At 42.9% G+C, this 16,326-nt stretch overlaps 1 protein-coding gene across 22 annotated transcripts in view; it reads left to right on the top strand.

Annotated features, from left to right (window-relative positions):
- MAPK8IP3 (mitogen-activated protein kinase 8 interacting protein 3) overlaps positions 1–16,326 on the top strand; it is an 82,929-nt gene that overhangs the window by 33,148 nt on the left and 33,455 nt on the right. For 15 of the 22 annotated variants that reach the window (XM_031060473.1, XM_031060466.1, XM_031060460.1 and 12 more), the window contains exons 5-8: positions 1,697–1,720; positions 5,653–5,797; positions 11,011–11,260; positions 13,910–14,012. In XM_031060473.1, the coding sequence (XP_030916333.1) occupies positions 1,697–1,720; positions 5,653–5,797; positions 11,011–11,260; positions 13,910–14,012 (522 nt within the window). The remainder of the gene's footprint in view (positions 1–1,696; positions 1,721–5,652; positions 5,798–11,010; positions 11,261–13,909; positions 14,013–16,326) is intronic. The other 7 variants (XM_031060472.1, XM_031060471.1, XM_031060470.1 and 4 more) reach the window with 3 other exon arrangements.

Here is a 16,326-nt window from a genome sequence, read left to right as displayed (position 1 = left end):
TCCCTTCTTATAGTGTTTGGGTTCTGACTAGAAATAAATTGTCTAAAATATAGGAATGAATTGAGAAAAACAAAAAAAAAAGCTAGATGTCAGCTTTCCTAGGCAGATAAGGGACGTCGAAAGCTTGAGAGGACATGGTCTAAAAAGAACCAGTAGCTTGTAAGTGCTCATCTGTTCATAAAATTTCCCTTATCAGACTGTTTTTCTTCCTTCTTTTCTATCCCTCACAGTCTGGAAATCCAGAGTGAGTTCCCAGAACATGATCTGATCCTAGTCTTAGAGATGGAATGGGATAAGTGTGTTAGGCTTGTTTCTCTCCCAACTTACACTTCTGGAAGTAAGAATATATCTGTGGAAGTGCTTACAGTAAAATCTAAAAGTACCATAGGCAAAAGCAAACTTAGGACGTCTCTCTTTTAAAGAGTGAGTCCTGTGTGCACCTGCCAGCTTTGAGTTATAGAATCATAGAATATCCTGAGTTGAAAGAGAGCCACAAGCATCATTGAAGTCCAACTCCTGAGTTGGACTGTGTAGTAGAAATCGGTTTTAATTTCTTCCTTTCTAAAAAGCTTAAAAGCTTTTACTTCCCTTACTCTTGAATAAGCTGATATTAATTATCGCTTTATGTTAACATTCCATGAAAGAGTGGCCCACTGAAAAGTGTTGCTGGTAGTATCTACAACACTGCCAGTCTCAGTTGGTGAAGGGCAAAATTTTCATCAAGACTTACCTTTTCATGTCAGAGAAGTTTGTCTTTTATCCTTTAAGTGTGGCACATTGCTAGTGTCCTTGGAGAGTAACACTGTATGTCTGTGAAAAGCCCATGATGGGACTGTGATCCAAGTCTAGGAGCTACCAGTGGGAAATGGGAGTTTTTCCTTAATTTTCAGCTTTGCGCGCACGTGTGTGTGTGTGTGTGTGTGTTTGTGTTTTTGGGTGTGTGCGTGTTTGTTGTGCTTCTGCACAGCACCTGGGCTAAGTGTGTTTCGATGTAATTGCACAGCTGGAGGGAGGAACACCAGTGTTTGTGGATCTTAGTGCACTAGGTGGGGGGATAGGCATAATTTCTCATGACCTGCAAAACAAATTTGGGTGGATTTATTTAAAATAAATGGGGCTAGGGAGAAGTTTGTGCTGCAACTTTTGTGGGTGTGGTGTGTATCAATGGCCATCCAAGAGGTGTAATGAGTTTGTACCTGTCGCAATTGAGTAAAAAACGACACAGACTCTCCAGAAGGCTGGTTTGCATAAAGCTCACCTCTTTACTTCAGATCATCTTTTATACATTGATCTGATACAGATAGACCTGGTTGATCAATTAATCAATACATTTCATCTGATTGGCTAATTAACAAGATGCCTTTCTTATAAGCAATTGTTGAGAAAACCAAGAAAACAGAGAGTAGGAAAACACCACCTGCAGGTTGTTTATGAAAGTAAGCTATCATTGTTTATCTTCAACTCCCTAAAGTCTGTCAGACCAATTCTGGGAAAACTTATTTAGTTTTCTCGTTCTCTGACCGGGCTGTCAGATCCACAGTACCTACTTCCACGTGCCATGGGGGTTGCAGTGCACATGTACCTTGTATCTGTGTTAGGTTGCATGTTTGCATGACATTTGCTCTCTAATGGTTGTTCTTTTTGTCTTGCTTTTTGTGGAATTGCTGCTGTTTGGCTGTTATGTTTGTCACTTCAGTCATCGCCAGTCCTGGAGGAAAAGGTAAATCCTATTGCTGCATCTGAACTTCATTAATCCAAGTGTTATAGGTTGCTGTGGAGTGGTGACAGTGTGATGCTGGGAATGTGTTGTACTGGCATATTTGCTCTCTGTGTCCACTGGCACCTGTGCTGGACTTGATTCAGGGGTGCAGAGGGAGCCATGGAGCTGGGATAACACAGCAGGGAGAAGTTTGTGCGTGCAAATGCAGAAGACACACGAGTTTGTTCCCAAAACAGGATCAGATGTCTGGGATGGGATGTTTACACTTCACATCCCCTAATGTTTTAAAAGTCATAGAATCATAGATCCGTAGAATCGTAGAATATCCTGATTTGGGAGGGGCCCATAAGGATTGTCAAATCCAGCTCCTGCCCCTCCGCAGACACCCCAACAATCCCATCCTGTGCCTCAGAGCGTTGTCCAAATGCTTCTGGAGCTCTGGCAGCCTTGGCGTCATGACCATTCCCTGGGGAGCCTGTTCAGTGCCCACCACCATGTGGGGGAAGAGCGTTTTCCTGAAATACAGCCTAAAACTCCCCTGACACAGTTTCATGTAATTCCCTCAGGTTCCAAGAAATTTATTCTCTCTTATTTTACACTAGAGAGCAAGCCATGCCTGATTTTTGAGTGGAAGTAGAACAAATGTCAGTGTCAGTAAGTTTCCAATGGCACTTTTGGCTGATGATTGGGCAGGGAGTGCTGTGCACAGAGCCTTCAAAGAGACTAGTTCTCCTCTTTAAATGCTGGCAAACAAACTGTAGTTTTGTTATGTTTTGTAAACTTTAGGGTGTTGCTTGTAGAACGTCCTAATTCAGGTTTTGTCTACTGCAAACCTTTATTGGAGAGTGTGCTGTTCACCTTGTAACTCAAGGTGGAACTATCAAGTGTTAAGACTCACCCTGGCTGATCCTGGAAAGATTTGGGTATGTCAGAGAGACTGCAGCACTCAAAGTTTAGACCAGGATGAGTCTAAATGAGGTTACTTTAAATTTATTTGCATTTAAATTTGGTAGCTAACTTCAGGACTGCAAAATTAGAGTTAGCACTTCCTTCCCCTTTACTGGGTGGTTTTGAAGAGGCTTGAAGGCATTTCCAAAGAAACTCATCAAGGAAATTTCCTAACAGTCTGTGCTAAAATTCTTTCCGGAAGATTCTACAGCTTCTGATGCTGTAGAGACCCTGTGCCTCTTTAACAGGGACTGTGAAATTCACACATTTCCTCTCCATTTGGTGGCTCCTGTATTTCTTTGTGTGTTAAGTATGTATGTGTTTACATATCAACAAAAAAGAAAACGTATAATTTAATGTCTGTCAGCATACTTTGGGGGCAGCTTTTATGTCTCAGTGCTGTCAGTGAGTTATGTCAAGTCGTTCCAGCATAGTCACTAGGATATTCTGGCTGCACCACTGGTTTGACAAGGACTGTCCTATAAATGAACGTTATAGGAAACTTTCTCCTGCTCCATAGACCTGTGAAAGCAAGACTCTCTTAAAACTATAATTCAGTCCTGAAGAAAAGGAAAGATATAAAACTAATGATTAAAGTATCTCAAAAAATGGCCCAAGTTTTTTGTTTTCTGCATAAAAAGAGAGATTTTTTTTGGAAGTAGACTCTTAGGGATCCTTGGGTTATTTCTTAAACTGTGTAACTAAGAATTTTCTGGTATTGTAGCATAAAGTGGTTCTGATTTCCAGTGTTGAATGCCTTTATGATCTCTCACACATAATTAACTCTACTTTCTGTGGTGCTTGTGTCAGCACCTGGGTGAAGATTTCCTAGGAAGGGAAACATTTGCCTAGTAAGCTTTTTTAGAAACTTGAAACCCAGCTGCTAGAAGCTTTCAGGTCCTTGGAATGATAACAGTGGGATAAAGAGAAGTATCTACAGCAGACAGGCAGAGGTAATTGTCCTTTGGCATCATGACCTAGTAGGAGCAGATGTAAGTGGCAAGTTACAGTCATAAACTGGGACAAACAGCAGTAGAATGTTTTCACTAAACCTTCAGCGGTTATTTAAGTCACAAATAGCGAGATGCCTTTGGTAGTGGAAAGGAAAAGTTACAAGGAAACTGACAATTCCTATGACATAGAAGTCTGGGTTTGAATCTGTGGAGAATGATAGAATCATTATGGTTGGAAAAGATCAAATCTGACCTTCAACTGGATGCCCTCACACCCACTAAATCATATCACAAAGTGCCACATCCACACGCCTTTTGAATGTTTCTGGGGATTGTGACTCCATTACTGCCCTGAGCAACAGGTTTCCATGGTTAACCAGTCTTTCAGTGAAGAAATTTTCTGCAGTATCCAACATGAATCTACCCTGGTACAACTTGAGGACATTTCCTCTTGTTCTATTGCTTGTTACCTGTGAGAAGGTTAATTATGTTTTATCAGTGATTTGCGTTCCTCCAAAATCCAGTTACATGCCTCCTTTCTGAGAGAGTTTGTGTATGAAACTTCCATGTAGGAGTGTAATATCTTCAGGAAAGGATTTTAGTGCAGATTCCTAGGAAAAGTGCATGCCAAGTAGGCATGCTGGAAATACCTTTCTGCCCCATCTTGCCTATCCAGGACAGGCCACAGGAGGCCTTTTTGCCTATATAAGGTAGGCACTGATGCAGCAATGCAGCATACTGTGGTGGCTGGGCAGTGCTTAGGGTGAGAAGGTTGGGCACTGTGGTTTCTCTCAGCAAACATTGTCTCCTCTGCTGGACACTCCATCTCTGTCCTTCCTAAAAGAGTTGGCTGGTCTGCCACTCCCTGTGTTAGTGTGTTTGCTCTGTCCCAGAGGCCCTGTAGCAGTTGTTTGCCGTGGTCACAGGTGAGGTGGCTGCGCTTGTTTCCCAGCCTGGGCATGACACCCAATGCTGATGATCATTACAGAAAGGAACGTGGAGGTCTACTGTTACTAACAGCGTGCTACAGAAGAGCAGGTTTCGTCACACTCCCAAGATTAAGCAGAAACCCTGTGCAGGAATAGGTGAAATAGGATTGAGTCCAAGTATGGGTGCACATCACACAGAGAATCATTTTAGTTAGCTCTGCAGGGGCTGGAGTCAATTAGACATACCCTGAACCATTTGCTGGGCTTGGCAAGCTGGTGCCACAGCCTTTCCACCTTCTCTGCTTGCTCTAGATTTTCTCCCAAAATCTTCTCTGAAGCTTGGTCTCAAAATCTGTGCCAGCTTTTTTGTTCAGAATCTGACCTGCAGCTAGTGAGTCCCTGCAGCTGCCAGAAAGGAGAGGATGAACAGAACACACTTAGAGACACCTAGCAATATGCATGTTGCATTTATTTATATCTTTGTTTAGTTTTTGAATTGTGAGTGCATTATAATATGGGTATCAAGGGAGATCAATGAATACAAATACTCTCTTCCTTGCTTAAAATTGGAAGTGATCCAACCCCTCTGGTTCCTGTTGTTGAAGCTCACCAGATTTGGGGTAGAATGTCATAAGTTTCATGTAGATGACACTTAAAAGCCTTATTCCTCACCCTGTGGTGACATCTCTAGTAGCTATGGAGCTTTTATTTTCTTGCTGTGAGAGTTGTTTGCCATGGCTTATTTTCCTCCGGTACCTTTGTTTCTCAGAAGCACTGACTTAAATTGACTGCACTTTCATGTTCCTCCAAATTTGTCATAGTGATTGAGCAGTCATTTGTACCTGTTAATGGCCACTGACCCCCTCCATCTTAGAGTTTCCCCAGGAGAAGGTATTACTCTAGTTGTAACACCGTGGAACTGAGAGCCAGCACCAAGGAAGTGTGGGAGTTCAGAGTTCAGGCAGCTGCCATGTGAGGGTAACAGTTGCAGTCCAGTTTCTAGTAACTAGTATTTCATATACACTAGTGTGCTGTTTGTTTTCTGTCAGAACCTTGTACACAGCTAACACGCTTTCCTCTCTCTCCTTGTTTGTCTCTTTAGCAGGAAGGAACGTCCTAACTCCTTGAATGTCTTCCCCCTCGCTGATGGCATGGTACGTGGACAGATAGGGGCCAAGATCGTCCCAACACTAGACCACTGGCACCTGAGTGACCTCGGCCAGCTGCAGTCCAACTCCAGCTACAAGGTTTTCTAGACCATCACAGAGCAAGGGTTTCCCACTCCTTCACTGTTGCTAACATCTCACATTTTCGTTAAGTTAGAGACAATCTGTGTCCGTAACCCTTTGCAGCCTCTCCCTTTGTGTTTGCTCCCATAGTAGCGCTGCTAGAGGTGGGACGATACTCTTCTTCAGATCTGGCATATGATGCAGGAAGGATTTGACACAGCTCCTCATGCTGCTTTGTCTCAGGGTTAATCTCCTTTACTTGGCTGGCCCCAAGTTGAGAGGGATGTATGTAGAGGCAGTTGGGATTGAGTGAAGAGAAATCCTTCACTTCTTAATAGCTTATTTGGGAGAGGACATGGTAGAACCTGTCCCTTCTCTCCGCTTTGATAAGAGCAATGGTTCTGCAACTCAGGTGGGGCCAGGCATTGGGTTGCACTTGCCCTTAAGTGTTTGTCATTTTTTTCTGATCTCCTGGCCTTCTTGTATTCACTAAAAAAGGCTCCTCCTTATCCTGTCTGAATGCCCAATTCTTGCACTGTGCTTAAAGGTCTTACGTTCCTCTTATGCCTAGTCACTGCTCTAGACTTGCATTATCTACCTTCAGTACATCTGTCACCGTTACTGCTCTGCCTTCTGCGCCAGGTCATCCAAAATCCTCACAGCGTTGCACCTGCACTGGAGCAGCTCATGGGGCTGCCTGATGCATCTTGTGCTCTGCTCTGCCGTTCAGGGGTCTCTTCTCTGCTATTCAGAGATTGGTCTGACAGATTAGGCTATGCATGGTCCATGCATTTCCCATGAGCTGTACATGTGAACTTTGCAAAGTCTTTGTGCTCAGGATCCCACCAAATCCTTCTCTTTAAATGATTTTCCACAAATGCCTGGTGACAGGTCTGAGAGTCACTGGTTTCTCTGCTGAGCACGGCTTAGTGTGTTCACTGGTATCTCACAGAGCTTCTGCTCTACCTCAAAAGTGTCTGATTAAATTTACCTTCACTTTGCTTGGAATTCATAGAACATCAGCTATTTTATGTGTCACATGTAAGGACTGGCCTCCTTTTGAGAAGTTTTGAATCACTGATCCTGTAAACTACATTGATGCCATAAAGGCAAAGAGGAGATAGAAAGGAAATCCCCAGCTTGTTCCATCCATTCTACATGTCTTCAGATTCCATGAATGGGCTTTCACATGAGGGACTCTACAGCAGTGGCCTTCTTGATGCATAGACAAATTGTCAATTTACTCAGAAAACAAAGTAGCAAGGTAATTTTTTTAACACTATGTCTGTAAAGCAGCAAAGCCTAGTGTAGCGCAAATGTCAGCACTTTGTCAGCTCTCTGCCATTGTGGAATTTGGAAATCCAAAATATCTTTGCCTAGGATGGAAGGTTGGAATCCAGTCCTTACTGTAATGTTAGAGGCACAGAATTTTGGGAAATGTAGCAACTTGCAGAATGTCATTCAGATCCTACAGTCATTTCTGGAAAGCTCTGCCTGGAATTAGAGAATAGCAGTGCCACAGTACAATAACATAATAACGGATGGTGGAAATGAGGACAGAGCATGAATGTGTTTCTTCATGCTAGTGCTGTGCCAGCACAACCAAAATGTATGGAGCCCAGCCCACCTCTGGAATCCATTATTCCTCAGGCTCTCCAGGCAGTGCTGCAGTTCACTTTAGTGTGAACAGACCTTTCAGTCATTAGGCTGGACAGTGGGGGTTAGTCTTTGGGGAAGAGCTGCATGGACGCTGTGGTTAGGTCCATCTTCCACAGCCTTGCTAAGGTCTAGTTCTTTCAGTGGTCCCACTGAGAACTTGCAAAAGAAGTAACTCAGCATTTGCATTGCAGGAGAATGCAGCAGCAACCCAGAGAAGTGGGAAACTTTGGTGTCCCAAGTTCAGGTAATAGAGGTTGTTCTGCTTTGGTCAGGGAAGACACCCTACACAGGGGTTGGTACTAGGTGATGCTTACGATCCTTTCCAGCCCAGACCATTCTGTGATTACTGACTGGATCTCTTAGTTATTTGGTGGTGATGGTGGTATCAGGTCAAAAAAATCTGGTTCCAAGAAAGCTTTGTGCAGAACTAGCAGTGTGTGCTGTGCCAAAATGTATCATGCTGGGATTCATGTTGTTGCTCGTTAGGGAGACTCAGAGTGGAATGCTGGGATAAAGGAGGCTAGATGGTACAATGGACCTAAGGAGCTTGTGCTGTGGAAGACTTGGATGGGTAGTCTGTTATGGAGAATTTCCTGAGTATGGAGCAAATTAATGAATAATTAAAGGATGTGATGGACTGACTTGCTAGTTTGGAACGGAGATTTTCATCCCACAAGCTTCTTGCACACTCTGTGACTGAAATGCTGTCTCTTAAATCGTCTGCCTGATTGACTTCTCTGAGGGCATGGCTCATGCCTCCCTTGCCTCTTCTTCAAAGGTCTGATATTTTGCTGACATCACTCACACATGACTCACCTTCCCAGTATGTACCTGACTATTCTCACTAGTTTTCCTTCTTCATGAGGCCATGCTGTACTTACATTTTAAGGGTCCTTGTTTACTTTTTATTACTATATTCTATTTTAGTTGTTGTCATTATTTGGTTTTTGCATTCAGTTTTACATTTATTTTTTACAGTGTTTTGGATATTTAAAGTCCTTAACGTTTTTGTTTTTATGTACTATGCTTTCAGTGTTATAACCATACAATTGTGGCTTCTCATGGTGACATATGACTGCTATGAATGTTGGGCCTTTACAATGCATTTTGGAGGTCACTACTACACAGTTGATGTTTAGGAGGTTTACAGGTATGGCCGTAGGTAAGTGGTGGCTGTGGAGATTATTCTTTGGGTGAGCTGTGGGTTTTGGAGAATGCCTCCTGTGCTGGAGAGAAGAGCTGTACTCTTAGCACGATATTTAGCATTAACAGAGCACTCAGACAATAGAAGGAAGATACCCACTTCTGGACTGTGAAGAGAAGCATGTTGCTAGGACATACATTTGGGAGGAATTTCTCCAGTGCAGGTTGGAAGGTTGATAAAGTGTGTTTTCTAGGGAAGTACAAAACTCACATCTGTAACCAAAGAGTAGTGAAAGACTGCGGTAATTACTTATTCAGGTGTTTAGGGTAAGGGGCAGGTTATATCAATAAACAAGAAGTTACAGGATATTGCTGATACAAATATTACCCTATAGACACTGATGATCCAGGGCTTTTGAATGACATCTGGTTCATAAGAACAAGGAATGACAAGTGGAGTGGACCCACCTAGGTGTCTCTTATACAGCTAAGATGCTTCTGAACTTTGCTTATTCTCATAGACTTAGAGTGGGTCCAAGAACATCCCTGAAATCTTTCATCCAACAGCAATTTTGTTTGAGGAAAGAGGTTTTATGGTTGCACTTCACACTTGATAATCTTTGTCCCTTTGTACATCTGAAAGCACAGAAGGCAAACTTCAGTTGAGGTAGTCCAAAGCTTACTGGAGCCTATTTATTATCAAAAATCCTATTTGACTCTTTTTTTTTCTTTACATACTGGGAAAGTAGCTCCTAAATCAGGAATTTGAAGTAGAAGTGAGAAGTGTGGTTTTCACATGTATCAGCCTAACTACAAAGTTCTCATCTCAGTCTTGATGCTGAAACCAGCATAATTGAAGGGAGATGGTTTGGATATTCATGTGGGAATGTGGGTGCTGTTTGGACTAACAATGCGGAAAATACACAAAATGTGGATTGCATTTAATGGTAGGGCCATTGTAAAAAACCTGAGTTTCCAATATAAGTGTGCAGGTGCAGTGTAAGCCTTTAGACTTCTGTAGTGCAGTGTGCAGCAAAGCATTTTAAGATAAGCATACAGAGGCCAGTCTAATTAAAGGAAGATCTTAATAAAATTCCAGATTTAACAAAACTAAGGCTGCAAAGGGTTAAGTCACCATTTTTTTCAGTCTTCTCACTCATCCCTTATTGGATTTTTTTGTCATGTTGTGAAGCTGTTATTAGTACAAGAGAATGAGACTTCCAGATGAGAAAAGTGAAACCCTGTCACAGCTTCGAGGTTTGAGGGCTCAGAGCAGCCTCTGAGCAGAACCAGGATCTCTCTAGTACTTGCACAGGAGGCGAGAGGCCAGTGGTAAAGGTGAAAGCTGGGTCTGGATGTGCAGGTGAATGCCACTGCACCCAATCGCAACTCACTGTCACATATAACTCTCAGCATTAATTATGTCACCTCCCTGCAGGCAGTAATTAGAGTGGGCTGCCCTTAAGACTGGGGAAATCTCCTTTGAGTCTGAGAGAGGTCATGGCGCTAGTCAGGGCATTCCTTGTCTGACTGAAGCAGTGTGCTTTAATTTACAAACACAGCTTACAGTGTAAAACCCTGACAAAGCCTTGAAGACTCCCTGTTCCTCAAGAGGTGATGGTACAAGAAGTGGGGCTGTAATGTCTGTTTGAACCAAGAGCCATTTTGCACATTCCATACTGAGAATCCATCTCCTGTGTTCATTTCTCACCTTTCTGAATTCTTGGATATTGTCATCCTGCCATTTGGAAGTGGGATACCACACCTGTTTATTCTGTGTTCTCAAGCTGGACCGATGCCTGCCTAGCTATGTATAAGGTGGTTTGGGGACATAGGTCTCCTGTGTCAGACAAGCCAGATCAGTGTCCACTCTGATTCTGCAGTTAAGTGGCAAAACCAGTTTGCTCTTTTCTTGTTTAGGTGTATTGGTGGCTTACAGTAATGACATCAGTCAAGACTTCTAAGAGGCCACTTCAGATCCTTCCCAAGCAATATCCATATTGCCTTCCAGCCTTGGGAAACACTGGCCTAGTTTGCTGCAAGTGCCAAAGCCCTTCAGCTTTCACTGTACTCAGTGTGAGCTGCAGGTGCTTTTCACCTGTGATAAGGCCACCTTTCTTGAGATCACATACCAATGTGATTTGTGAAGACCAGTATTCAGTATTGAAGGAGTTATCAGCCTTATTGAAGAAGGTTATCAACCCTTTCTACAGGTGGGGTTTGCTTGTTGAGCTCAGCACGAGAACTCGCTGCTTCGCTGTGGTGGTAGTGCCCTGTGTCACCGGCAAACAATGGGACATGTAACTGGTACAATGAGCAAGAACCATGCTCATAATGCTTTAAGGCAGCCATACACCAGCAAATGGGACTTAGTGAAATGTATAACTCTGCTTTTTCCTTTCTGTTCTGCTGCCCTGGAATTGCCACAGTGCCCCCAAGATGAAATGTCTGAATCTGGGCAGTCCTCAGCAGCTGCCACACCGAGCACCACGGGAACCAAGTCCAACACTCCCACATCATCTGTGCCCTCTGCTGCTGTCACCCCTCTGAATGAGAGCATCCAGCCCATCAGCGAGTACACCAATGGCACCACCAAGAGCAATAAGAGGGCACGAGAAAAGCGTAACAGCCGGAACATGGAAGTCCAGGTCACACAGGAGATGAGGAACGTCAGCATAGGTATGGCAGCTGGAGCTCAGGTATTTGGTCACTAACATAATCAACTTACCAGTGCTTGTGTCTCTCTGTTACAGGGAGAGGCTGGGAGATTGCACTGTAAGTATAGAATTTGAGGAAGCCTGACTTGGAAAGGTGAATGAGGCAGGGTTTATTGGATGTTAGCAGTTTTCTGTGTAGTAAATTTTTGAAAACATCAGTTTGAAAACATCAGTTATGTGAGTAATTTCACAAATTCACAAAATGGGAACAGGTTACTGAGTTCAGTTCCCTGCAGTGATATGCATTCATGTCTTGGAACCTCTTTCATGAGCACTCAAGTCACGTCTTAGGCTGAGCTTTTGGGAAGCTGTTCTTGGATCTCATCAATATGAAAGTTAAAAGCTTATATTTAGTTTTCTGTCTGTATTTATCGTAAGTATTTTATATCCAGTTGTTCAAATGCCAGATTTGTCCATGAGATTAAATAATTATTTTCCCTCTGTGCTCTTATCCCACACTCTGATTTGCTTAAAATAATTGTATCCAGCTGTTTTTCTCAGCTAAATTAGCTGATTTTTTTAGCCTCTTTCTCATATAAGAACACTCCCAAACCTGTGGAAGTTGTTGTCTCTCCATTTTCCAGAGTACTTTAGTAATTTGAATTCATGTTTTTTTGTCAGGAAAGCCATTCTGTAAGCTTTAGCACCAGGCTGTTAAATAAATAAATGATTTAATAACATGATAAAAGCCCTTCAGCTGTGCCCATGTAGTGTCTGAGCAGGTCTACCCTGGATTGTGAGACTTACAGTGGCCATCAGAAATGAGAAGTGATCTGTTTTACAGGTCATGAACTTAAAATACAAAAGGACTGTAAGATTTATCAAAGGTCATTAAGGTTAATATGCAGGAGCACAGGGGTAAACATAGGTCTATGAGGTTGGCATCTGAACCAGCTGATAATCTTCTTATCCAAGTTATTCCTTGGGAAGCAGAAGTTATAACTAAGTTATTACTGGAGCAGAAATTCCTCTGGTAACATTCACAAGCTGGTTCCTAATGAAGTAAGACCATAAACCAACATATAACATCTTTTGCTGTAGCACTGAAGGAGAACAGAGGGAGGAGAGGAGACTGAGTCCCAGTCTGTATTTTCCTGAGGGGGCCCTCAAGGTCACGGATGTCCATCTGTCAGAGACTAGGATAGTTGTCCATGGAAGCATATGGGTTCTGAACAGTCTGCTGTTAGATTGTGGTCTGGCTGTGATCCTGGCCAAGGCAAGACCATGAAACACTTGTATCAGGAAAGCTAAGCATGGATGTCAATAGTTTGAATGCCCTATAAATACCCTGATTTTTACAGTTGCTGCTTTACAAGCTCATTTACTATCAACAGTTTTCTTGGGTCAAAATAATCTCTTTTTTGTATATGTGCAATTGTGAAGTGGAACCATTTTTTTCCCCCCACTTTCTTGGTGGAAGTGTGATATTGTGGAATTTGCTCAAAGCAGGTAGTTATGGCTTCCTTATGTGGTCTGCATATTCAACCTTTCAGCTATTTCTCACCCCTAACAAGAAATCAATTCTCCATGCTTAGAAGTGATGCACATACTTGAATTTTAATCATGTATTTTATGCATCTGTAATTAAAATGTCTGTCAGTGATGCATGTGCCTTAGAGCTGAACTACCAAAAATGCTACTCAGAGGTATTTGCAGAAAAACTTCCCAGCTTGGTAAAATAAAGCTGAGGAAGGCTGTGCTTATGTTAGACCCGCTGGGTGTGGATGCTTGCTTTGGCAACAGATCCACATCACACTTTGTCTTCCAGCCTGGGTTTGCTGCCAGCTGGCACAATGCCAGCCTGAAAGAAATTAACACTTCAGTTGTCATGGACTTTGTATATTTGGCTACTGAGGTTGTCTGGAAAGGTCAAAAATGTCACATCTAAGTTCATTGAGGGACTAATGTAATTCACAAATTAGGTCATTAATCTTTCAGAAATTCTTTGACACAGGGTTCATGTTGCTTGTTCAGAATAGGTTAAAGTCTGGGCTTTTGAAGAGTTTGGTATTCAGTAAACAGGACTTTACAAGAGGAAGAAATTCCCTATTCTTTAAATATTGGCTTCAGGTTGTAGATTACACACAAACCAGATTTCATTTATCGGTTTTGAAGTCAAGTTTCACTGTAATGGGTATCTAAACCAGTGAAGACTTGAAAATTTGTATTGAAAACCTATTTCTGTTAAAACTAAATAGTGCCAGTTCCTAAAAATAGTAATTTCTATGAAGCTGTACAGAAAATCACTGTGTTGCCTTCAAACTCAGCTAATGCTGTCTGGGGATGGAGAAGTTTTTTATTGGCAGATAAAAAAGGAGTTTTAGAATTTACTTCAATGGATAAAATATTTCTGCTGATCCCATTTTAGTGAGTATTCAGGGCAATGAGTTTAGTGATGCTTTGGAATGGGGGTGGGAAGGGGAATGCTTATGGTGATCCTACTCTGGAATTGAGAGACCACCTTCAACCACTTTCTGTTCTGATTTTAAGACTTTGAACATGGCACCATGAAATTTTCAAATCTCAATATTCAAAGCTGTAAAAGTCCCTTCAAGAAATACCATTATCTGGAAGTCCTGATGCTGTATGTGATCCGTACTGTCTTACCTAGGGATGGGCAGCAGCGATGAGTGGTCCGATGTCCAGGACATCATTGATTCCACCCCAGAGCTGGATATGTGTCAGGATCCTCGCCTGGAACGCACGGGTAGCAGGTACTGATTGTGACTTTACCCTGTGTGCTCTGTCACTTGGCTTCATGAGTAGTGATGAATGGATGCTCTGGCTCATAGTGAGCTCACTATGCAGCTATTTGAGACAGTCCATATATTCTGCCTAATATCAGAGGTCCTGACCTGCTTTGGATTCTCCAAAAGGCAGATGCTGCTGGTGATCTGCAGGAGGATGTGTACAGCTGAGCCAGGACTGGGCTCATTTACCTTACTGGTCTGGGGGTTTGGAGAGATGATGGAGCAGCAGAAGTTTTAAGACAAGAAAAGAGAACATGGGCTTAAGCTGTCAGGAATAGGGAAAAGGTGCATTTGTCCAATAAAACCTCAGTTCTGAATTCCATTTTAAAACCTCAAGTTTCTTTCAGTTCTAATTTTGTCAAGTATTTGAGGAGGCAGGGCTGCCCCCAAAAAGGGAGGACAAACAGAGGTAACCTCAGCAATCCCAATCCCACAGGCTCTGAGCAGGGAGGCTCAGATCTCTGGTAGTGAGCCCTGTCAGCAGCCCCAGACAAAGCAAGGGTATGAATTCGCTCCCAGTGCTACCCATGAACAGCAGGAGACAGGACTGAAGACAGGTGCATCTTAGCAAAGAACTGAAGGCATAGACCTGAGGTCAAAGGGAACCCTGGGACCAGTGGGTAGGTGCAGTTCCTAGGTGAGGCTGGTCAGAACAATTATGACCTATCAGTGCACTGAGCAGTGGTTACGAATCCTCAACACAGTTTTCAGAAGAATCATCAGCCTTTTACTAAACTATTCTGCTGCTCTGATCCCTACCCATCAACCATTTTGTTCTAAATAGGGGGCTTCCTAAAGGCTATTAATTTTGGCACCACATTGTTGTGAGGCATAGGTACCTTGATTTGTTTTTACTAAAGTTTACCTTTTACCCTTGTCCTGTGGGTAATTTGGCACTGTATCAGCAAAAAACCTCCCCAAAATCTTACAGATAGGTAGAAAATACAGTACCCTGGCAGAGTGAAGGCAAGATTATCTAATGGTCCCAGTCTGGACTGGATTTGCCCACCCTGTTGAGCACCCCCGTTGAGAAGGGTGTGAGCAGCAATAACACCTGCATTTCTCATCTGGGAAGGCACACACAATTAAGCTCCCCTTGGGACATGTAGGATACCTGGACTATTTTTAGGGTCAGGAGGAATCTAGGGAGTTGAAACTGCTCAGCGTGGGGAAGACAGAAGTGACTGATGAGATCAGATAAAAAATTGGTCAAATCCAGGGGAAAGAAGGAAACAGACAGGATTGATGCACCGGAGCTCTTCGGGCAGGAATCTCTACTCCAGGTAGTGAGACTTGAGAGCTACAGGAGACACAGCCTGACTTGGACTGATGACAGTGTGTGTGCTGCTCTGAAAGCAGAGTGCTTTCATGATACATATACTTCTGAAAGCTGAATGTTGAACAGGAAATTCAGTCTGACTTAGGTCTCCAGATCAGACTGAGTGCTGGTTTCTCTTTCATTTGTGCTGCCCGTTGCATTGTGTGAACTGATTAATTGCAGTGCCATCACAGCACCATTTGTACTTCCTCAGTGCTTTCAGATATCTGGTTGGCTGGAATTTTTCTGTAATTGAAAAACCCACTTTTTTTTCCTCTCCTTTGCAGTGTGCTGTGGCTGCAATATCAGAAGCAGCTACTACACTCCATTTATAATCACTAGGATTGTTTATGTGATAAGCCATAAAACTTGAAATCATCTCAGTTGGTGCTGACCTTTCTGATAGATTGCTGGAGAAATTGCACAGCTGCTGCTCATGCTGGTTGATGTTACTCATACAAGGCAAGGCACTGCAAAGTGTTTATTACCCACATTAAGACAATTTTTTAGAGTAGACAGCCACAATTCCAGAAGTTGCCTCACCTGCACATCCTGTAACAACTCTTTGGTGCTTTGAGCCATGAGGCTGTCAAGAAATACAAGAAGATTCTTGGTGGTATCAAAGACACTGAGAGGTGGAAATGTACCGTCACCTGATAAGACTGAAAACTATTAACTTTGATTTACCTTTAATTAAATACATTTGGGGACATGTGAAGAAATGCTTTTCAATACATAGTCTTACCCAAAAGAAAAATGGACCCTTCAAACTTCTCGAGGTCGGCTGCTTGTTCTCTGCCCCCGAGGTGAGTTGGGTGGTCCAGGGAGCGACCCCAGGCTCTGAAGAATGAGACTGGACTCTCTGTTGTTCGGTCTTCAGGTTGTTTATTAAGTCTTATCTACAAAATTTTCTCCCTGGCAGACAGAGGTCTGACCAGCAAGGCAGCCACGATGCTCTCC

The sequence above is a fragment of the Geospiza fortis genome, unplaced genomic scaffold (genome assembly GCF_000277835.1).
Source record: "Geospiza fortis unplaced genomic scaffold, GeoFor_1.0 scaffold114, whole genome shotgun sequence".
Classification (NCBI taxonomy): domain Eukaryota; kingdom Metazoa; phylum Chordata; class Aves; order Passeriformes; family Thraupidae; genus Geospiza; species Geospiza fortis.
The sequence above is the reverse complement of the archived record's forward strand: the minus strand, read 5'-3'. Positions and strand labels throughout refer to the sequence as shown.